The sequence below is a fragment of the Marasmius oreades genome, chromosome 2 (assembly GCF_018924745.1).
Source record: "Marasmius oreades isolate 03SP1 chromosome 2, whole genome shotgun sequence".
In the NCBI taxonomy this organism is placed as follows: domain Eukaryota; kingdom Fungi; phylum Basidiomycota; class Agaricomycetes; order Agaricales; family Marasmiaceae; genus Marasmius; species Marasmius oreades.
Genome location: NC_057324.1, coordinates 2,945,760 through 2,964,323, shown reverse-complemented (window position 1 = coordinate 2,964,323; position 18,564 = coordinate 2,945,760). Strand labels below are relative to the sequence as shown.

The window sequence follows — 18,564 nt, the reverse complement described above, 5'->3', positions numbered from 1 at the left end:
AACCTCCGACAAGTAGGCTAAAGCGATACCCGCCGTCGACCTATCCTCTCTGAAGCGCTATAATCCGTTGTGGACACTTGTGGACGCGTCACGGCATGCTCAAAATGGTTATACATGTTGTATTATGCCATGTGGAGTCTGTCCACTACAACTGCAGCTGGATTTTCTTGAAGAATTGGACGTAAAGAACTAGACCTGCTGTTGCGGGCGTGATTGGGTGAGCCTTGCGCGTAGTAATTTTTTTTGTGCCGGCATTCCTGACGACAACCGCGACCACCGTCGGCATCAGCATGCTATGTCTTTCACCTTCAACTGGCCTCGTTTCTCGGACCAGTTTCATTACGATGCCATCCAAATGCTCAACAACGCCCTCAATAAGGGCAATAAACCTCCGGTCATAGCCGATAAGATCGAAGTCGTTGAGCTCGAAATGGGTACACAGGCATGTCTGTGTTCTCTTAGTCGACAGTGTCTTTAGTGCTGATGACCGCCATAAAGCCGCCCGAATTGGAGATTATGGAGATAGGTGAATTGACGATGGACCAGTTTCGGGGGATATTCCGTCTTACATATACTGGGGATGCACATCTCGTGCTCAAGACTAAAGTACAGGTGCGTGAACAGCTACCCTAACGTGATTCTCCGCTGACTCGAGTCAATAAAGGCGAATCCTTTGAACCACAAACAGCCAGATATTCACCTTTTGACGGGCAATCACAAAGGCATGCTTGCAGCCCGCCAACCCCTTGTCGTTCCGATGCTTCTTCGACTATCGCACATCAAACTACGAGCTATCGTCGTGTTAGTTGTCTCTAAACAAAAAGGAATAACTCTCGTGTTCAAGACAGACCCGCTTCAGAACGTTGACATCAACAGTACCTTTGATTCCATTGCCGTCATACAGAAATTCATTCAGAAAGAGATCGAGGGGCAATTGCGACAGATGTTTAGGGAAGATTTACCAGGAATCATCCACAGACTGAGCCAACAATGGGTGAAGGCCAAAGTTGAAGCACCATATCTATCGAAACGTCCCCCACCTCCCGTTAGAGTTGCGACTGTCCCCGCTCCTCTATCATTTCGCAATGTTACTGGTGTTCCGTTGGCTGAAAACGGGCCACTTCACCTCGCAAACAAACCTTCGTTGGAATCAAGAGCCTTCCGTCGAGCACCAATGGCCCGCTCTTCCTATTCCGCTACTTCCAGCATGAGTGTCCCCCTGTCCGGCACCAAGTCATTACCCACTACACCAATCGGAAGTAAAGCTACGCCGCAGGAAGTACACGAAGGTTTCTTCCCGGACCTGGAAAACTTTGACCCGACCTACGGTTTACGTCCTGAGGGTCTTCCAACGAAGAGTCTATTCAAAGGATTCAGCGGACTCTTCACACCTAACCTGGGCCTAGCGGATCTAGCAGAGGAGCGAAGTGAGGACGAGGAAACAGCGGTGTATGACTATGACGATTCTTCGACATATGACATGGTTGATTGGGATGGAGGTTTCAGTCTTCCTCATACCGACAGCTCGATGGAACCAGAAAAACAACAGCACATTGAATACGAAACCCTTCCTGCTGTCGGAGGTGGAACAATTATCAAACCAAGAATCATGCATTCACAATCAATGCTACAAACAGATACATCGTTAAGTCTACCTCGAAGAACTACTCGAATGTCACGGTCTCATGATAGCATTGCCTCACCTCCACGCCCTTTACCTCCTCATCCAAACCTGCAACGATCGAATTCCCTCTACAATCCCTACTTCCCAGAATCAGCAGCAAGTATTGTTGGTGGCCTCGGCTTGCGTACGCCTACCGGTTACCAAGGCTCCCCTCTTCCTACTTCCCAGACACTACCAGACTTCGTGCAAGGTGCCAGTGGTCGTCGTTCGTTCACACCAGATAGTTTGGAAGCACAGCAATCATATTCCAATTCGAGTGGTGAAAATACAAGACTGATGACCCCTCCCGAAAATGAATCTCTTCCCATACGCCGCATACACCCACACCATATATCCTCTCGGAGATCCTCTGTATCCTCCACCGGAAACCGAGCCTTTTCATTGTCCCCAACCACCGGCAATTTTGCTGATGTTGTACCAACCGATATAGGCGATCCCACACCGAAGATTGTCCTTCGTCCTTCCTTCCTTAATACCACCCTTACTAAATTCACCACTCTTAGCCATTCCAACCATACCCTGTCACCCTACACACGATCTCTGGAGCACTTCACGGTACGAAGTGTCCCACCACGTTACTCTGGCGGTTTATCAGGTTCTTCTGCGTCGCTAGAACGTCAGCCGGTCAAGGCGAAACGCAAGCGTATTTTTTATTTAGGTGGGAAAAAGCCTGCAGCAGATCCAGAGCCACCGCTTTCCACCCCAAGTACCTCTCAACAAGTAGAAAGTGACTTACCTAGTACACATAGCACCATAGCCGGTTCCGACTTTGACATGTCGGACATGGACCGTTACTTTCGCGCTGCCACAGATATCCACGCCAATCCGCAACAACCGCATCCGAACCTCGCACCCTACACAGGCTCGCCTAACATCCATCCTCGGCACTTTCGGCTAAGGTCCTCCTACGTTCACCCGGAATAAGGATTGTCGCCTCATTTTGTTTTGATGATGTTTTTTGTCGTCGGATCGTACCACTATTTTCTTAAATCTATGTGTACCACTATCTTTCTTGGAATTCTCTTTTAATTATTGTGTCATTGTATGGAACACCGAGGGCAGTGGCTGGAAGGCATATGAGATCGGGACCAACGTCGGGGATGCGTTGGGATCCTCGAAATCCTATTGTTGATTTTTCCGGGCCCAACAAGAAGAGAAGGGGGAAAATAGAGAAGAAATCAGTAGCAAGCTTAGGTCAACTGACCAGTAATACCTACGTCCACTGTAGTGGAACAAAAAGATTCATTAGTTACTGTGAAGTGCATAATATAGAAAGAAATCTAAATTCACCATGTGTACTAGGAAGCCGACTCGTGTTTTGTCTCGCAGTGGGAGTTTGCCGAAGTTCTCTGAAATCGTTATTGAGGTATGTTTTGGTGAGACCGGTGGTTGCTGGGGAGCGCAACACTGCCGTTGGAGGTGAAAATACCAGGCCAAGGACATCGGGAATGTTATTGCGGGCTGGAGTAGATGGTCGTTCGCCTCCACTCCCTCGTTCGAGTAGCGACTCCAATTCGTAGATTGACATCTCCAGGTTATCGGTCAGGATGTTGTCGGGACCAGGTAATAACTCGTCTTCGTCCATCGAGAGCCTCGGTCGCAACTCAGAAAGCTTTTCGGCTTGGGATGGAAGACAAGCCATCAACTTCTCATGCAAGATCATCATTTCGTCGACCTTGAAGCCACAAAGTTGCGTGAACTTGTCTCCCTGGGAAACCAGCCATTCCATTATGATGACGATTGCGTTGGCTGAATCGACTGATAATGGGATGCCAGGCTTCGAGATTGCGGAAAACGTTTGTCCGATCTCTCGTCGCAACATGCCCGCCTCTCTGACTGGTGGTGACGAAAGACTCTGAAAGAGCGTCGCCAAATTGTCCCACTGAACCAGATCCACGTCCCGATGTGACATCCTCAACCCAGCCAAAAGAGTGGCATACTTCATGCTCGAGTCGAACGTGCTGGATTGGTTGAGCAGCTGCTGGACCAAATTCTCCAAGTGAGTCGAAACGACTCGCGTGTCCAGTGCGTCCAACAAACAAAGCGATAACGCCTGAGGTACATCTGGTGTAGTGGATGATGGGGATAATAAATCGATACACCAAGTAGATAACGCGTCCGTTTTCGGTCTCAGAAGGTGCTGGAGGAACTGGAGATGTTGGTTCACTTGGTATCCAATGGTCGACTGTATCATTGTATTATCCATGACTGTTGACAACTCGTTTAATGCGGCTGACAGGTCTTTAAGCTCCTCGATAAGTAACCACTCAGCGAATCCAACGAGGCACTCTATATCCAATTCTACGAGCCGCTTCATGAAAGGGACCTTGTGCTCAAGATCAAGCAGGCGGAAGAAGCCTAAAGTCTCTGTCTGGATAGGGGGTAAGACAGAAACCAACCATTCAGAATGTGATTCATCCGATGGGTCAGGGAGAATGTGATTAACGAGGGAGAAAACCTGTTGCAGGTGGTAAACGGGATCTCGCTGATGGTTCGCGACAGCATTAGTCAAGAGTGAACGGAGGACCACTTCAGCACCTAGAGTGTTAGGTTCGACCCGAAAGTCGATCATACACATTTCCTGCATAGTATTCAGGCACACCTGTCTAGTAGCTTCGGCTGACGTGAAGGGTGCACTGCTGGGATAAAACATTGTCTCAGCTGCATCAGTGCAAGCAAAGATATCTGCTACACTACAAGTAAGTGCCCGCACTGCGACAGTTGATAGTGTGAAGCGGGACGCGAGCCGGGTTGTCAAACTGAGCAGTTCCTCAACAGTTCGAAAGAGATTTTCGGCTAATGTTGGATCCAAGGGGGCAGGAGGATATTGGGAAACAATAAAATGTTCGTTCAAATCAGACGATATGTCCTTCAATAGCTGGACTAGCCGAGGGAGAAGGGGCAAAGAGTAATCGTCTCGGACCGTTTCCACGACCCGCCATTCTCCGCGGTCTTCGTCCTGAAATTCTCGATGTATCATTGCCAAAGATAATCGAAGGGTTCGCAGTCGACGAAGGGACAAGGGACGACCACTGTCGAAGAAAATCTCCTCAACGGCCGCGGGAAGACCGTCTTCTGCTACATAAGCTAGTTTGCGCATCGACAGCAATTCCGCCTCCGAAATGAATAACAGGGGCTCTTCAAGACTTATGATGGTTTGGTGCACCTCTTCGTTCAACACAGTGAGAGGGTCTTTGACGAGGTCAGCCAGCATCTGTTCGCCAAAAATCCCCGACTTTCGTGGCACCTCGTTGTCTGAAGCTATCCACTTCAAACGCAAAGAAAATTGTCGGAGAAGAAGAAAGAAATTGACGAGCTATAGATGTTGAATCAGGCCATGAGCCCACAAGAGTATCAAAAACAGAGCGCCAACCTCACGGTACCCATCCACCTGTTGCCAAAGATGTAACACTGCCAAAATGCGCTCGCGACAAGGGTCATTCCCCAGGCTATCGGCCCATCCCCACACTGCAAAAACACTCGCAATGCCAACATAACCTCTTACGAACGCAATAAAGTCGTCGTGAGAGACGCTGGACGATGAACTCTTGTCGAATAGTTTTGGGTAGCGTTGAAGATTGGAAGGGTTCTCCGACAGTTTTGTGACCAAGTCGTCATGTAATGTCATGGACGCCAGCCATACGCCGACCGACTGTTCCTCAGAGCCGATGTCTTTGAGCATTGCTATCGCAACCTCAAAATCAGCTTGGGTATTTGTCAAGGAGTCTTCAAAGGTTTCCCAAGCTTTGATGCGTGAAGAAAGTCGCAACGCTATTTTTTGAGCGTTTGTCTCATGAGCCGGACTCTCCTGTATTCCTTGAAGGATGTCCAAGAAGTTTAGAGTATTAAAGTGTCGGGCTATATCTGCATTCGCGGCGGCATCCAAAAGGTCAAGTAGAGAATCCGAATCCAAGGTGTTCTGGTCGAACACCACAACTGGATCAACTTGTAACTATCCAAAGTCAGCGAATTGACGAGACAGAATTTGGCTGTGGTCGTACGCAAAGTTCCAGCGCGAATGAAGGGTGTTGTGAAGCGGAAAATTTGAATAACTTGGAGATCAGGGATGACTGGCGCATCGAATTCTGGAAGGACAATCTCGATTCTCTGACAAAACAAATGAATAGATTGAGGGCCTACCTGCAACTCAATGTCGCTGGCTACTGCCATCCAGAATCTGGCCATGAGCTCTTTTGACGTGTCCTCGGCGATAGGTCGGGATAAACAGTCTACGGCGCTCTCGAGAGACAGAGCGTCCGATGAGAGTTCTCTTTCGATGTCTGCATATATATGAGGGAAATCAGGGTCATCCCAGTCATCAACTTCAGGTTTCATGCACAGGATCAAACGGGAAGCCAGGGAGAGAGAAGGCGGGTCGGCTGTGAGTGACAATAATTGGCTCGCAAGTTGTGTGGGATCCCTTGCATTTGCTATGTCTAACGAGCGAGATAGAGGCGCTGGCTGAAGTTGGGGTATCGGAATTGAGGGTATCTGCGTTGAATTCTCGGGAGGAGATTGCGCATCCGCTATTTCACCATAGATGGCCAAAGAAACAAAATCGAAATTTCCCTTGACTATCATGAGACGAGTCGCATACTGGAGTATGAATCAGTATATTTGACGCGAAATTGGCGAGAAAAATACAGACTTCAGTCCCTAAATCCACCGTAAAATTGGCTTGTCCGCCTGCGTACGCGATAGAGGTTGGAACCAGTGCGTTAGGTGCTCTCTGCTTCTCCTTCGACTCTGCGGGTTTTAATGGCTGTGCATTGAAGAAAACATCGAGATAGAAAGTTTCTGGTTCCGTTTTCCTGTAGAAATGTGTATATTCACGTAGAAACATTCAAGTTATGGACCACTCACGCGATCACATCTGGACAGAGATCAAAGGGTTGAACTCCAGATGGGAATATACGTATGACAGAAACGCGTATAGGCACAGAAAACCGAATGGCAGAGAGGCCACTGGGACCTTGAGGAGAGAGAGTCGACCAGTGAAGGAGTTTCAATGTCATGGTAGTAAGTACTTGGCCGTGGTGCTGTGCTCGTCCAATTCGTCATGCCGCCATGCCCGGAGGCACCGTTCTAACTCACACCACCACCCACCCAGTGTGTACGTGGTTTTTATAACGGTCATGTCGAGTCTTGTTCGACCCGTTCGTCCGACCTCGTTAAACGTTAGCCTCGCAAACACCTCATCAATGGGTACAAGGCCTAGAAGACCCAGCATTGTCAAGGTCGAAAAGGTCGGCGACCGCTCTCTCGACGTTCTTGACCAGAATACCTACTTCAATCACAACGCAAACTGGGTCAACGCAAAAGGTGCGCCGACATACCTTTCTCCACATATCCTTCTCTACTCACGGACTTTCTGTTCACAGGGGCATGGCTTATTCACATCGTACTCATTTGCCTTGGGAAAATCATTATTGACACGATGCCAGGAATGACCCATCAGGTTAGCTGGACCCTCGTCAACCTCCTTTATCTTGCGGTGCGTCTCTACAAGTACTCAATGTCAATGCAACTGTACTTACATCTGCTTCATTAGTTATCGTATTTGATGTTTCATTGGGTTACCGGCATTCCATTCCAATCTGATATGCATGGAGGAGCCTACGACGACCTTACCTTATGGGAACAGATCGACGATGGTGAACAATATACTCCTGCAAAGAAATGGCTATTCTCTGTCCCGTGCATCCTGTACGTCTGTCGCTCATTACCTTTACGTCCTCAGCTCAAGTGTCAGTTCCCGCTGGCAGGTTTCTTGCCTCTACTCACTATACCAATTATAATCCATGGTTATTCGCCATCAACATAACAGCTCTGATATTCGTCCTCATTCCGAAATTACCCCAGGTAGTTGTTTCCTGCTTTCGCGATGATATAAACTTGCTTATATTTGCCAGTTCCACCGTCAAAGGGTCCGATTTATGGCCGATGGTACACAGTCTGGAATGGCCACACCAACTGGGACTGGATCCGGTGCTTCCACACCCGGTCTGCAAGGTGGCCCTACGTTGCGCGATATCACTGATGCTCATTTCGGTTAGGCTATGTATAAGTACTTTGTTTAGAGGAATCGTATTTTAACTTTACTATACAACAGCAGGATCTAATTTGACATGCCAGGTTTTTTCCATGTATTAAATACTTCTAACACTGCATCGTCTAGACTTTGGGGTCTCAAGATCATTAATATCCTGGTTTTGTGAGACTGCATGGATTTTGAAGTCAAGTCAAGGTGTGGTTTGCAATATAGTCTTGTAGTGTTGCAACCTCAATCTAGAGAGAAAGGCTAATCAGATCAAGCTTCAAATGCAGAGGAAAGGTCAAAAGCACAGGTTTCTAAGTAACATGAGAATGGTCACTTTGCCCACTGCAGGGATGTATATTGAAGCCTATTGCGGGTGGTGTGGTGTTTTAGTTGGCTTTCGAAAAACGGCACGATTAGAGTACTACCTTCTCCCTTACGTTACTCTCGAAATTCTTCTCTGCGGCGACATTGACACACACACAGCCGTCTTTTAACCACGCCGTATACACTTTGTAATTTGCGTTCGGTACGGCGGAAATGACGACGTCTGACAGAGCAATACACTCTTGTAAAGAGAGATTACTAGGTCGCACGACATGCCTCGGGTAGTATTGCCTTTGAGATGACACCTCAGCTGAGGGCCTCTTGTTGTATTCCTGTTCATAAAGGTGAGTTTGGGCACAAGCAAATCCCTTGAAGATCGAACCTGAATAGAATCTATGTCAACTGAAAATACTCTCGCTCCATCATTAGCCAACAGCGCTGCAAGGGGACGGCCAACGACTTCCGAGCTTTGTGATATTGAGCCTATCGTGTTTCAATGAAATAACTGTGTAGACACTTACCGGTTGATGACACAGACCGTTTTACCGTAGGCGCGGTCGCCATAAGGCAGGATTTTATTGTACACTCCCACATATTCAAGGCACTTGACGATGGCTAATGGTGTACACGGAATGATAGATTTCACCATTCCTGCCGGTGGTTCGTCATTCTCTGCGACCGTCAGACCGGCGTCGTTTGAATGGGTGGTGACCGTCAAGAACTGGGGGCGAAGAAAACGGATACTAAGGTGCCATATCCATAGGAATCGTTAAAAAAGGGTATTCGGATAGGTAGGCGCCAATTTCTCACTTGTGGTAGAGGTTGTAATGGAACTTGAAGTGTAGACCCTCCACATCTTTCAGCGGTGAGACCACCTGGAGCATTGAATCGTAAGACCGGTCACAGGGGTCAAAGGAGGGCGCGAACCTGTTGCAGATAGTGATCCTTGGCGTAGAGAAGTCAACATTCGGATGCAGCTGGCAAGGGATCACTTCGGCAAACCTGCTGAACCCCAAAAATCGGGAAATACACCTGAGATAATTTGAGTCGAGTTACCTAGAAGAGAAGAAAGAGCCAAATACCAAGACTCCGTCAACGCGCTCGTCTTCATTTGCTTCTACAATCGCCTCTTCGACCCCTTCGCCTTCCGCAAGATCTGATGATAAGGCAGCCCCCGTCTTCTTAAGGATGTATTCAAATCCCAGAGCTTCACACTGTTTCTTGGTGAACTCGGAGTACATTCGACTGGGTTCAGAAGAGGTCGCAAGGATCCCTATGAGTTTTGGAGGTCGATCGCGTTGAACAAGAGTTGATTGCACTTCCTCTCGGAAAGAGGCTGCAATCGGATCTGCTTTCAAAAGTAAACCCTTCCCGGTGCCATCCATAATGATGGTGGATGTTAGACTGTGAGGATGCAGAGGGAGAAGTATAGCGATCGAGAAATTTTTTTGATAGGGGACGGAGAAGCCACGTGATACAGAGCCGAAGTTCGGACGGAAAGCCCCGACATGACACTGGTTACTGGCACCATCGGCAGTTCTCAGGCGAAAACCGTCTGTATTCTCCCTCATTCCTTATACAATATCTTTTTGTGGCACAGTGTGCAAGAGAAACGCGTTCGTTGGGTCGTTCGGAAATAAGTCCATTCTTACTGGATTCTATTATTGTAATTCGAAACCTGATGCATGAAGAAGGGTAGCAAACTTTCCCCGTTTCCAGTCGGTTAGCATGGAATATTATGGATGTGAAAAAAGCTTACCTGGACTTTGGCTATCGACTTGAGCTGTTGCAAGTCGTATCCAATCCGGTCACTTAGGTCTCCTGTGGAATATAGTTGAGAAACATCCATGAAAACAAGGTATCTGAAATGCTACGTACTGCTGTTGTGATACATGGGATCTATGACTGGGGTAAAGTGTGCGGTCAGGATGGCAACCCTCTACAAAAACGTAAAATCGTCACTCACTGGGACCCGCTCGCTCGAAGACCTGTGTGGAGGGAAAGCCCTGTTCGTGGAACGACTAAAAAACGAGTATTCTGGTTACACGAAAAGTAATAAGGGAAACACTACAAGCAACGCACCTGATGGTCACTGCAACAAACCTTGTTGTATCATTTCGGTCAAAAACCAAGGAGTGCATGACGGAATAATTGTGGACTCACCGGTGTCAGACCGACCGTGAGCTCGGGGCTATACAAAGCTGATATATTTGCGACGAGTTGCGCAACTTCCAGTGTACCGATCCTAGGTACAAATTTTCATGAAATCAGAAGGATAGAGAAGATACAGATTTACTCACAAATTAGGAAGACCCAACTGTGCTGGTTCATCGGGGTGATGATACGCCAACATATCTGCTTGAACCATAAGGATTATATTCGCGTTGCCGGCCCGCAGCTCTCCTGGAGGAGTATGAGGGACCTCAAACTCATAAAGGTTCACAAAGCTTACTTGCGTACGCCTTAGAGCCCAAGAGACCTTGCTCCTCGCCAGCGAATGCGACAAGTTCTAGATTGGCGCGGAACTTCACTCCATTGTTCTTGATTGCACGAGCGATACCAAGTAATGCCGTAATACCTTTCAAACGGGCTAAACACCAGGAGAAGTTGGAGAGAATAATTCATAAAGCCAACCTGAGCCATCGTCATCACCACCAGGAGCACGAGTGCTTCCAAAGCTTCCACGACTATCGTAATGTGCGCTAAACAATACCGTCTCGGCAGTATTTAGCGTCGCCTTATATCGACTAGGACGAATCCAGTACTGAATGCCAAAAATATTCAAAAACGACGTACCATATCACGTTTGGCGCGAAACCAGGTAGGAAATCCTTCAAATGGCAAGTAGCACCCGTTTCTTCGAACCTTTCCTTTAACCATTTTGCGGCCGTCCTGGATCCCTTGGCGAAGGAATGTCGAGATACTATCCCGGATTGGCCGTCCTCACCCGTAAGGAAACGAACGTCATTCCTCATTTGAGGGATGGATAAACTATTCGTGAGGCGAGCCACGATAGGATCGAACTCCAACTTGGAGAGTATACGCTTGACAGGCTCGATTGCAGAAGGTGGGACTGGGATGTAGTCGACAGGGGAAGAGGGAAGAGAAGTATATTTCCAGAACCGAGGAAGAACGGTGTCCAATGTGAAAGCCATATCACGACTGATGGAGAGTAAAGCTGCATTATTTCCCCTGTGAACCACAATGCTATCCTGGTTGATGCTGGTCAAGATGCCCTGGTGGTGATGTTGCGAGCGAGAGTATGGAGATGATGCCAAGCGGTTCATGAAGAGCCCAAATTCGTCGGTTTCAGGGGATGACTCCTTCAACGACGCGTCCACAGCCTCTTGTTCGACCCATACTAGTTGCTCCATCCTATTATTAACTGGTATCACGAGTAAGTCGCTTTGGCCAGCAAGTCCATTGATGCAAGATGCGTCCACAATTGAGGCACTGCGCAAGACCTCTCCATCGCGATAATTTCCATAAAAGTTCCCGTTCAGACAAGAGTTCTGCTCGATGAGTGACGGTCCATTGGGCACATTAAATGGCAAGAGAAGCAAAAAAAGCCCAGTTGAACCCGCTACCATAGTGGGCGTCGAGGTTGATAAGATGTGGTCAAAGCGTGAGATAATCTTGCTATTATATTACTCTCTTCAGCCTTCCTTCAACGCCCTCGAGCCGCAATGGGTGGACCAAATCTCGAGATCTTTAAATTCTCCCTTTATCTCTTCGTGCCTATATTTGCTCTGGTTAAATTTGGTGACCCAGAGTGGTATAGAACGACGGTACTTCCGGCGAGTCCTAGTTTTGTGTCAACTCGCCGTCGCTCTCCGACTAATAACGTCTAGAAATTAGTACAGGGATCAACTATTTCCTCCTGAAGAGAGAATTATACGTGTCCGTCACGTCCCTTAAGGTGTTGCACCGGTTCTCAAAACTGCCACTTTGTTTCTAGGAATTACCAGCAGATCAAAAGTCTTTACGCGAAGAGATCGCACGCATTAAAGCAGAAAGAATAGCAAGGAAGGCGGCTGCAGAGGAAAAGGAAGTTGGAGCAAAGTAGGAACCACTTGTGTAAGTCCTTCAATTGACCCAGAGATCGGCACTGATTAATAGGTACATTCAGACTCTGTAATCTACCCACCCTACTCATGGTACCATCTATTATATATTGTAATCTAACTCCAAGGAGTGTCCATCTCCTAACACTACTTTCCAACCACTTCCAGAATCGTGCGCGACTTGCCCATCGACAAGTGCTTTATTCTCGTGCGTCTCTACCAAAGACACCTTAAACCCGCCACACACTATGAAAACGATTGTCCTATCAGGCTTAGGCGGAACCAGTCTATCCAATAACTGAGGCTTATATGCAGGGACGAGCGTTGTTGAACACGCTAGTTCTACGAGCATTTTGTGATCCTCTAAAGTTTTGGTGTTTTTTTATGTGTCAGTTTTCAGTCCTTTATACGAGGTTCCACGACTAACCTGCGAAACATACAGCTGCTTGCATACTCAGTTCATCTTGCACGCTGACACAACGAATGCCACCTTTCCTCTGGAGAGCCATTTTGACAACCTCAGCAGCAGGTCGTGACGCACCAAGCGAACCTGACGCCCTGGAGGAGAAGGCATGAAAGTGAGCAAGTTCTAGATCATGAACATCGTCGTGCACTTTGGTGACAAAGGGCGGCAACTCAGATGTGAACTGGCTGGATGGATGGGAGTTCATGAGTATAGAGTGATGGAAACAGTTGGAGCCGATGGTTCCGAGGGCAATGATGGGCACTTGGATCCAGGTGAGTCTGAGAGCTAATTGATTCGCTGTGTAGCTCACCATCATCCCATCCTACTCTCTTGCACCCGACGATCACACCTCCTAACATCCCTCCACCTCCCACACTGCAGAAGATAGCGTCCGGCTTCTTTCCAAGTTGAGTCGATATCTCGTCAATCATCGAAGAATGCCCTTCCCATACTACTGGGTTGTCATATGCGGGCACCATAACGCTTGGCATCTTCAACAGGATAAGTCGCGCGACGCGAGTAACAAACACTTACGCATTACTGTCGCTACTAACAGCCTCTTGGGCCGCGTTCAAAGCTTCGAGATAAAGTTTTCCAATCACCACTACCTGTGCATCTTGTGCATCCAAGAGATCTAAGGTCGTTTGCGCTACACCTTGGGGAATATACACGGTACATTTCACCCCCAACGTCCTGGCGGCACATGCTGCCGCATATCCAGCGTTACCTCCAGAAGCTATGATCAAGTGGACATCAGGACCGTGATCTTTCTTCACTTTTTCTATGAAGTAACCGATTCCACGGCTTTTGAACGAATTTGATGGTTGGAGATTCTACGCGATTCGCCAAAGCATCAGTAAGATGGAGTGTGGTCGTGTATGATGTCAAGACTTACCTCAAGCTTGAGATAGACCTCAGACCCTGATATTTTGGAGAGATGGCTGGAATGAATGAGAGGGGTGTTATTCCACAACCGCGTAGGTCCCATTTCCTGGTGTGAGAGATCGTACTATTAGACAAACCCACGGCTGACTCACGAAAACATCGCTTTTCTTTGCTATCATGACCCGAACGGCACCGAGACTACCGGAAGATTGTCGTATTCCTAGGTTTGAAGAGGTATTGACAATTGCATGTGTTGCATACTCGGCAAGGTCGGAGTGCAAAAAGCGCTCAGCCATATCAAAACTCTGCTGATAGCGTGCCACGGCAATCATCAATGTTTTCATAAGCTCTCGGCTTCAAAGTCGGAGTGCAAAAATGGCATCCACAACCGCCCGTTGCCTGCGGCCAACGACAGGTTTTTCGGCCCGCCGATCCACCGGTCAAGCTCAAGCTTTCAACGTTTCAACTCCCCGCCATGCGACTCCGCTCCACTTGACACCCTTCTTTTTCTGTAAACCACAAAGGAGGAAATAGATGCAAAGCTTCTCCGATATTGTTTCCTGATCTCATGATGCTGTCAGCTGGGCCTTCTAATACTAGCCACGGAGGACATCTTTTGCTACAAATCTAAAGCTTCCACCTCATCATCTCCCCACGACTATGATTCCTCGAGTGGTTGCTCTTCTCGCACTTTCAAACCTCCTTCACAATGTGTACGGAGCCAGCATAGCCACAGCTTGGTACGCGAGCTGGCATGCGAACAGAGGGTTCCCTCTGGAAAGTGTTCCCTGGTCAAAATACACTCAATTAACATACGCTTTTGCGTGAGTGCTGTGCCATTACTTTTCAAATTCATTCTTCAATCCATGCTGGAATCAGAGAAACCACGCCCGACACCCATACTCTAAGCCTCACCGTCAACGGAGATACTGGACCAGGTGCCGATCTTTTGAAAAGCTTTGTTTCCACGGCTCATCAAAACGTAAGTTCAACATATCTGACTTGCAAACCTATCTGAGAATCCGAGGCACTTCAGAGCGTCAAAGCTTCTGTCTCGATTGGAGGCTGGACTGGCTCACGATGGTTTTCAACTGCAGTCGGCTCCTCTGAGAATAGAACCATTTTTGTCAAAACAGTGACGGATCTCGTAACGACGTTTGATTTGGATGGCTTGGATTTCGAGTAAGCCTTCCGTCCATTCGGTCCCCGCCACGTTCGAGAATCACTGACTCTTTGCTCCTTAGCTGGGAATATCCGGGAGCTCAGGGCATTGGCTGCAATACAGTCAACCAAGAAGACACCAATAACTTCCTACTCTTCCTTCAAGAACTCCGTCAAGATCCTGTAGGCTCGAAACTCATTTTATCAGCTGCAACGTCCACTCGTCCGTATGAAATCACTCAGCAACCGCTATCAGCTTTTGCTGAGGTCCTCAGCTATATCGCCATCATGAATTACGACGTCTGGGGACCATGGAGTTCTCAAGTGGGTCCAAACGCGCCTCTCGACGACACTTGTGTATCGTCGGACAAGCAAGCCGGCTCTGCAGTTTCTGCAGTCAAAGCATGGACCGCTGCCGGGTTCCCTGCAAGTAAGATTGTGCTGGGCGTTGCTGCATATGGACATTCCTTCACGGTACATCCTGACGATGCGTTTGAGAGCGATGGTAAAACTCTCGCTCCGTATCCCTCTTTTGACGCTTCCAGTCCTCCTACTGGAGATAGCTGGGACGATCCCCCTGGCGTTGATGAGTGTGGAGTGCAACAGAATGCAGGAGGTGAGGACTTGTTGGCTATCTTGTCCGTTATAAATCGTCACTCCTCAGACACACTCACATCTAGGTGTTGTTAACTTCTGGGGTTTAATCGAGAAAGGTTACTTGAACCAATCTGGAAATCCGAGCCCTGGTATTCCATATAGATTCGATACCTGCAGCCAAACGGTGAGGTCCTGGCAACGCTCTTCGTATCATCATCGTATTAACAACCAGAGAAGCCCTATGCGTATAATCTCACCACACAGATCATGGTATCCTTCGATGACGCACGCTCATTCGCCGCTAAAGGTGAATTTATACGTGCCAATGGATTGGCCGGATTCTCCACGTGGGAAGCTGGAGGTGATTCGAACAACATCCTGCTCGACTCTATAAGGAGTAGCTTTTAATTCGATTCTTCAATTCAACCCGTTTACAAGGTCTACAATAGTTGTACAATACTAAGAACGAGCACAGAATCCTAAAAGAGATGAGATGTAGGTATAAATCGAAATATAGTACATTCAAGAAGAATCGCTCAGTGATTTGCGCCGTTTATGCTAACTTTGCCTGTCGCTTTCTCTAAAGAATCGTCATCATCATCATCTTCGTTCATGGCATCAGATCGGTTGTGGCTGCGGTTTGGAAGTTCTGGAAGGCCCTCGACATCCACCTCGTCTTCCTCTGCCATTAATCTGGCCGCTCGCTAAGTACAAAAACATAATCAGATCGATCGGGGGTTAGAAATGAGTGTTGATACCTTCATAGCTTCTGCCTCGTTTGAATAATGGCGGCCACGAGCACGCACGAAAGCTGCGTGTTTTGCTGCAGCTGTAGGTAGGTCGGAGACTTGTAGAGGAATACATGAAATGAAATGAAAACTCACTTTCTTCGTCCATTTCCTCATCGGCCTCGATTTCTTCTTCCTGCTCGCCACGTTCAGCTTGAATAGACTTCCTAGCCTCGTCTGGAAGATTAAAGCTAGTGCTTCTGCTTGACTGTCCACTACTGCTGGAACGACCAGATACAGAGGTAGGAGGTCTTCCCGTGCTCGAAACGGATGTTCGGCGTGAAGAGGGACTCGAGGAATCGGCGTTGGTGGGCGAGGTTGGGGATGGAGGAGAAATGAAACGGCCATTGAGGTCCAATACAGGTATATCTATGGTGAAAGAGTTCATTTACGACACATTTGAAAGGTCGACAACTTCTACTCACCTCCTTCGACCTCATCTGTCTCAGGATTATAGCGGACATATGGAGTCTTAGGCTCTGTGATCTTCATTAAGCTGTCCTTCTGTATCTCTGTAAGGGCAATATTTTCCTCATCCCATTGTAAACTACTGATGGAAGACGATTGCTAGGGTTAACGCGCAACCAGGACATAATCGATCGGTGGGCACTGACTGTTGAGCCTGAGCACCGGAACCGGGGGGTGCAGGGGCATTCTTCAGAATACCTTTACTAGGCTTTGGGTTGGAAGCTGAACGCGGTAATGGGGGAGGAGTAGGAGAAGTGTTCATATCGTCTGTTGGGGACATCTCAGGTGATAAGGACTGTGTAGGTGATGGTTGTGGTCAAAGGTGCGAGTGGAGATTAGCCACCAGTGACCGAGATCCACGAGCCGCTTTTGATGAACAAGGCTAGTTATTACATCGCGTTGTACATTACATTCCTAAACCCATCAGAGCACTCGCTAGTCTCTGAGCAATATTATCAGGCTCTTGCCTGGCCATTTCTATGACGCTCAACAACTTCTTCACTCCGATATGTAATTTGGAGCTCGTCTCTTCTCTAGTAGAGGATGCGAATCCAGCGTCCTCCAACATGCGAATGGCTTGTTTCCTTTCTTCCCTTGACCGGAAAAGGTCCACCTCCTTCAAAATGTATTCCAAAGACCTCAAGTCGGAGATCGGTGGTACTCGTAGCTCCGAGTCAAACTCCGTAAACCCAATCTCTGTCAAGACTGGGCGGAGGGACGAGGTCGCAACCACAAGTAATCGTCGTCCTTTCGGCGGTCTCCGTGCAAATAGCACGAGTAACGCTTGTAGTACGCCGTTGGAGAAACGAGGTCCGATTGGGGTCCATTCTGCGGATAGAGGCTGAATGCTATACGTCAATCCCATACAGAAAGGGAACTTTACCAAGTAACCGCTCTAGATTGTCTACGACGACGACACTCAACGGGCTCTTGTAGCTGTCGGCGAATACTTTGTTGATTGCAGAAACCTTTTGAGATTCCGAGAACCCGACCATGCTGTCGGGAGAGATCAACTTGATGAATGGGTACTGCGACGCTTGGGCGATGGATGCTGCTAGCGCCGTCTTGCCAGACCCAGGGGGGCCATGGAGAATGACGCTGACCAATGGTGTTCGTGTAGACGATCTCACTTGTTCGACTAGGAGCTGACCGGATCGTAATATTTCCTGAGAGAATAGGGACAGAAGGAATGAAAATCTTAATCTATCAAGGGAACACGGAAAGACGTACATCAATCCTGTCGTCGAAATGTATGATTCCGTTTTGTATGACCTGTTGTAATTCTTCCTCTGATACACCAAACGCAGGGTGCACTTCTTCAAGTGCATTCATGAAATCTTGACGTTTCACTCTCAGGTCCTCGATATCGTCTGATATACCCGCAAACGTTCCGACCTGTTCAAAGTTCAGTCAATTTACTTTCGTAAAGATCCTCACCCCAACCTTGACGTGTCTATTAAATGCAAAACTGGTAGCACTCTTGATCAAACCTCCGATCTCAGCTCCTGAGAAGTTCTTTGTAAGAGCAGCAAGCTCATATAGGTCTACATCTTCGTCAATTACTCGATTGGTGCGCATTTTTGCGGTGTGAATGTTGAAAATCTGCCAGCGTCCTTTTTCGTCAGGTAGAGATATTTCCATGTGCACCTCGAGACGTCCAGGTCGCAAAAGAGCTTCATCAATCATGTCTTTGCGGTTGGTCATACCGATGATCAGTATGTTATTCAGCTGGTCCACACCATCCATCTATCCGAACCATAAGCCAAGCAGTAATAAGGAATATCGGTGAACGATACCTTGGAAAGGATTTGATTGACTACAGTGTCACCGACACCTGTACCATTATTCGATGATCCACGTTGTTTGAAAATGGCGTCCAATTCATCAAAAATGATGATGTGAAGTCCACTCTCGTCGCCCTTCTCTTTATACTGATCAAAAGGCGTGTCAGACTCGAGAACTCATGTATACGCAAAACACATAGTACCTCCTTCTCGGCGTCAACGAACAACTTCCGGATGTTCTCCTCTGAAGCACCGACATACTTGTTGAGGATTTCAGGACCGTTGACGACTTTCGGCTCTCGA

The 18,564-nt window shown here is 47.9% G+C and overlaps 9 protein-coding genes across 9 annotated transcripts; 4 read left to right on the top strand and 5 right to left on the bottom strand.

The window, feature by feature from the left end:
* Nucleotides 1-258: 258 nt before the first annotated feature.
* Nucleotides 259-2,608, top strand: E1B28_004720 (uncharacterized protein; the record flags this gene model as incomplete). The annotated part of the gene is made up of 3 exons (XM_043149236.1): nt 259-442; nt 499-612; nt 665-2,608. The coding sequence occupies exons 1-3, from the start codon at nt 296-298 to the stop codon at nt 2,606-2,608; spliced, it is 2,205 nt and encodes a 734-aa protein (XP_043013840.1). The 5' UTR covers nt 259-295.
* Nucleotides 2,609-2,682: 74 nt separating this feature from the next.
* Nucleotides 2,683-6,708, bottom strand: E1B28_004719 (uncharacterized protein). The gene is made up of 7 exons (XM_043149235.1): nt 6,548-6,708; nt 6,333-6,495; nt 5,825-6,280; nt 5,686-5,769; nt 5,058-5,636; nt 2,975-5,000; nt 2,683-2,906 (listed from the first exon to the last, which is right to left on the bottom strand). Exons 1-7 carry the CDS (start codon nt 6,697-6,699, stop codon nt 2,875-2,877), a joined length of 3,492 nt encoding a protein of 1,163 aa, XP_043013839.1. The 5' UTR covers nt 6,700-6,708; the 3' UTR covers nt 2,683-2,874.
* A 111-nt stretch (nt 6,709-6,819) lies between these two features.
* E1B28_004718 (uncharacterized protein) lies at nt 6,820-7,740 on the top strand (the record flags this gene model as incomplete). The annotated part of the gene is made up of 5 exons (XM_043149234.1): nt 6,820-7,006; nt 7,066-7,178; nt 7,236-7,390; nt 7,450-7,546; nt 7,597-7,740. 5 exons carry the CDS (start codon nt 6,820-6,822, stop codon nt 7,738-7,740), a joined length of 696 nt encoding a protein of 231 aa, XP_043013838.1.
* A 186-nt stretch (nt 7,741-7,926) lies between these two features.
* E1B28_004717 (uncharacterized protein) lies at nt 7,927-9,619 on the bottom strand (the record flags this gene model as incomplete). The annotated part of the gene is made up of 9 exons (XM_043149233.1): nt 7,927-7,972; nt 8,030-8,088; nt 8,150-8,380; nt 8,431-8,515; nt 8,570-8,791; nt 8,859-8,923; nt 8,976-8,993; nt 9,051-9,080; nt 9,131-9,619. 9 exons carry the CDS (start codon nt 9,617-9,619, stop codon nt 7,927-7,929), a joined length of 1,245 nt encoding a protein of 414 aa, XP_043013837.1.
* A 90-nt stretch (nt 9,620-9,709) lies between these two features.
* On the bottom strand, nt 9,710-11,638 carry E1B28_004716 (uncharacterized protein; the record flags this gene model as incomplete). Its single annotated transcript, XM_043149232.1, has 10 exons — nt 9,710-9,751; nt 9,808-9,869; nt 9,927-9,953; nt 10,015-10,069; nt 10,131-10,151; nt 10,212-10,293; nt 10,349-10,451; nt 10,501-10,626; nt 10,683-10,795; nt 10,845-11,638. The coding sequence occupies 10 exons, from the start codon at nt 11,636-11,638 to the stop codon at nt 9,710-9,712; spliced, it is 1,425 nt and encodes a 474-aa protein (XP_043013836.1).
* Nucleotides 11,639-11,683: 45 nt separating this feature from the next.
* E1B28_004715 (uncharacterized protein) lies at nt 11,684-12,281 on the top strand. The gene is made up of 4 exons (XM_043149231.1): nt 11,684-11,845; nt 11,907-11,948; nt 12,007-12,125; nt 12,178-12,281. The coding sequence occupies exons 1-3, from the start codon at nt 11,735-11,737 to the stop codon at nt 12,112-12,114; spliced, it is 261 nt and encodes an 86-aa protein (XP_043013835.1). The 5' UTR covers nt 11,684-11,734; the 3' UTR covers nt 12,115-12,125; nt 12,178-12,281.
* On the bottom strand, nt 12,216-13,780 carry E1B28_004714 (uncharacterized protein; the record flags this gene model as incomplete). Its single annotated transcript, XM_043149230.1, has 5 exons — nt 13,474-13,780; nt 13,113-13,411; nt 12,889-13,061; nt 12,540-12,839; nt 12,216-12,475 (listed from the first exon to the last, which is right to left on the bottom strand). Exons 1-5 carry the CDS (start codon nt 13,564-13,566, stop codon nt 12,216-12,218), a joined length of 1,125 nt encoding a protein of 374 aa, XP_043013834.1. The 5' UTR covers nt 13,567-13,780.
* Nucleotides 13,781-13,834: 54 nt separating this feature from the next.
* Nucleotides 13,835-15,694, top strand: E1B28_004713 (uncharacterized protein). Its single transcript, XM_043149229.1, has 6 exons — nt 13,835-14,287; nt 14,343-14,445; nt 14,500-14,645; nt 14,708-15,240; nt 15,305-15,405; nt 15,459-15,694. The coding sequence occupies exons 1-6, from the start codon at nt 14,124-14,126 to the stop codon at nt 15,627-15,629; spliced, it is 1,218 nt and encodes a 405-aa protein (XP_043013833.1). The 5' UTR covers nt 13,835-14,123; the 3' UTR covers nt 15,630-15,694.
* A 63-nt stretch (nt 15,695-15,757) lies between these two features.
* E1B28_004712 (uncharacterized protein) lies at nt 15,758-16,757 on the bottom strand (the record flags this gene model as incomplete). Its single annotated transcript, XM_043149228.1, has 5 exons — nt 15,758-15,925; nt 15,980-16,050; nt 16,106-16,378; nt 16,435-16,559; nt 16,624-16,757. The coding sequence occupies 5 exons, from the start codon at nt 16,755-16,757 to the stop codon at nt 15,758-15,760; spliced, it is 771 nt and encodes a 256-aa protein (XP_043013832.1).
* Between the last annotated feature and the right edge of the window lie 1,807 nt (nt 16,758-18,564).

Excerpts from the sequence above, each read along its gene's own strand:
- E1B28_004719 (XM_043149235.1), bottom strand. The coding sequence starts at position 6,699 with ATGACATTGAAACTCCTTCACTGGTCGACTCTCTCTCCTCAAGGTCCC. Across the intron at positions 5,637-5,685 it reads CATTCGCGCTGGAACTTTGC|TTACAAGTTGATCCAGTTGT; the intron begins GTACGACCACAG and ends GACTTTGGATAG. Across the intron at positions 2,907-2,974 it reads TCGGCTTCCTAGTACACATG|TGGACGTAGGTATTACTGGT; the intron begins GTGAATTTAGAT and ends GTTCCACTACAG.
- E1B28_004715 (XM_043149231.1), top strand. The coding sequence starts at position 11,735 with ATGGGTGGACCAAATCTCGAGATCTTTAAATTCTCCCTTTATCTCTTC. Across the intron at positions 11,846-11,906 it reads ATAGAACGACGGTACTTCCG|TACAGGGATCAACTATTTCC; the intron begins GCGAGTCCTAGT and ends TCTAGAAATTAG. Across the intron at positions 11,949-12,006 it reads CTGAAGAGAGAATTATACGT|GAATTACCAGCAGATCAAAA; the intron begins GTCCGTCACGTC and ends CTTTGTTTCTAG.
- E1B28_004713 (XM_043149229.1), top strand. The coding sequence starts at position 14,124 with ATGATTCCTCGAGTGGTTGCTCTTCTCGCACTTTCAAACCTCCTTCAC. Across the intron at positions 14,446-14,499 it reads TTTCCACGGCTCATCAAAAC|AGCGTCAAAGCTTCTGTCTC; the intron begins GTAAGTTCAACA and ends GAGGCACTTCAG. Across the intron at positions 15,241-15,304 it reads AGTGCAACAGAATGCAGGAG|GTGTTGTTAACTTCTGGGGT; the intron begins GTGAGGACTTGT and ends ACTCACATCTAG.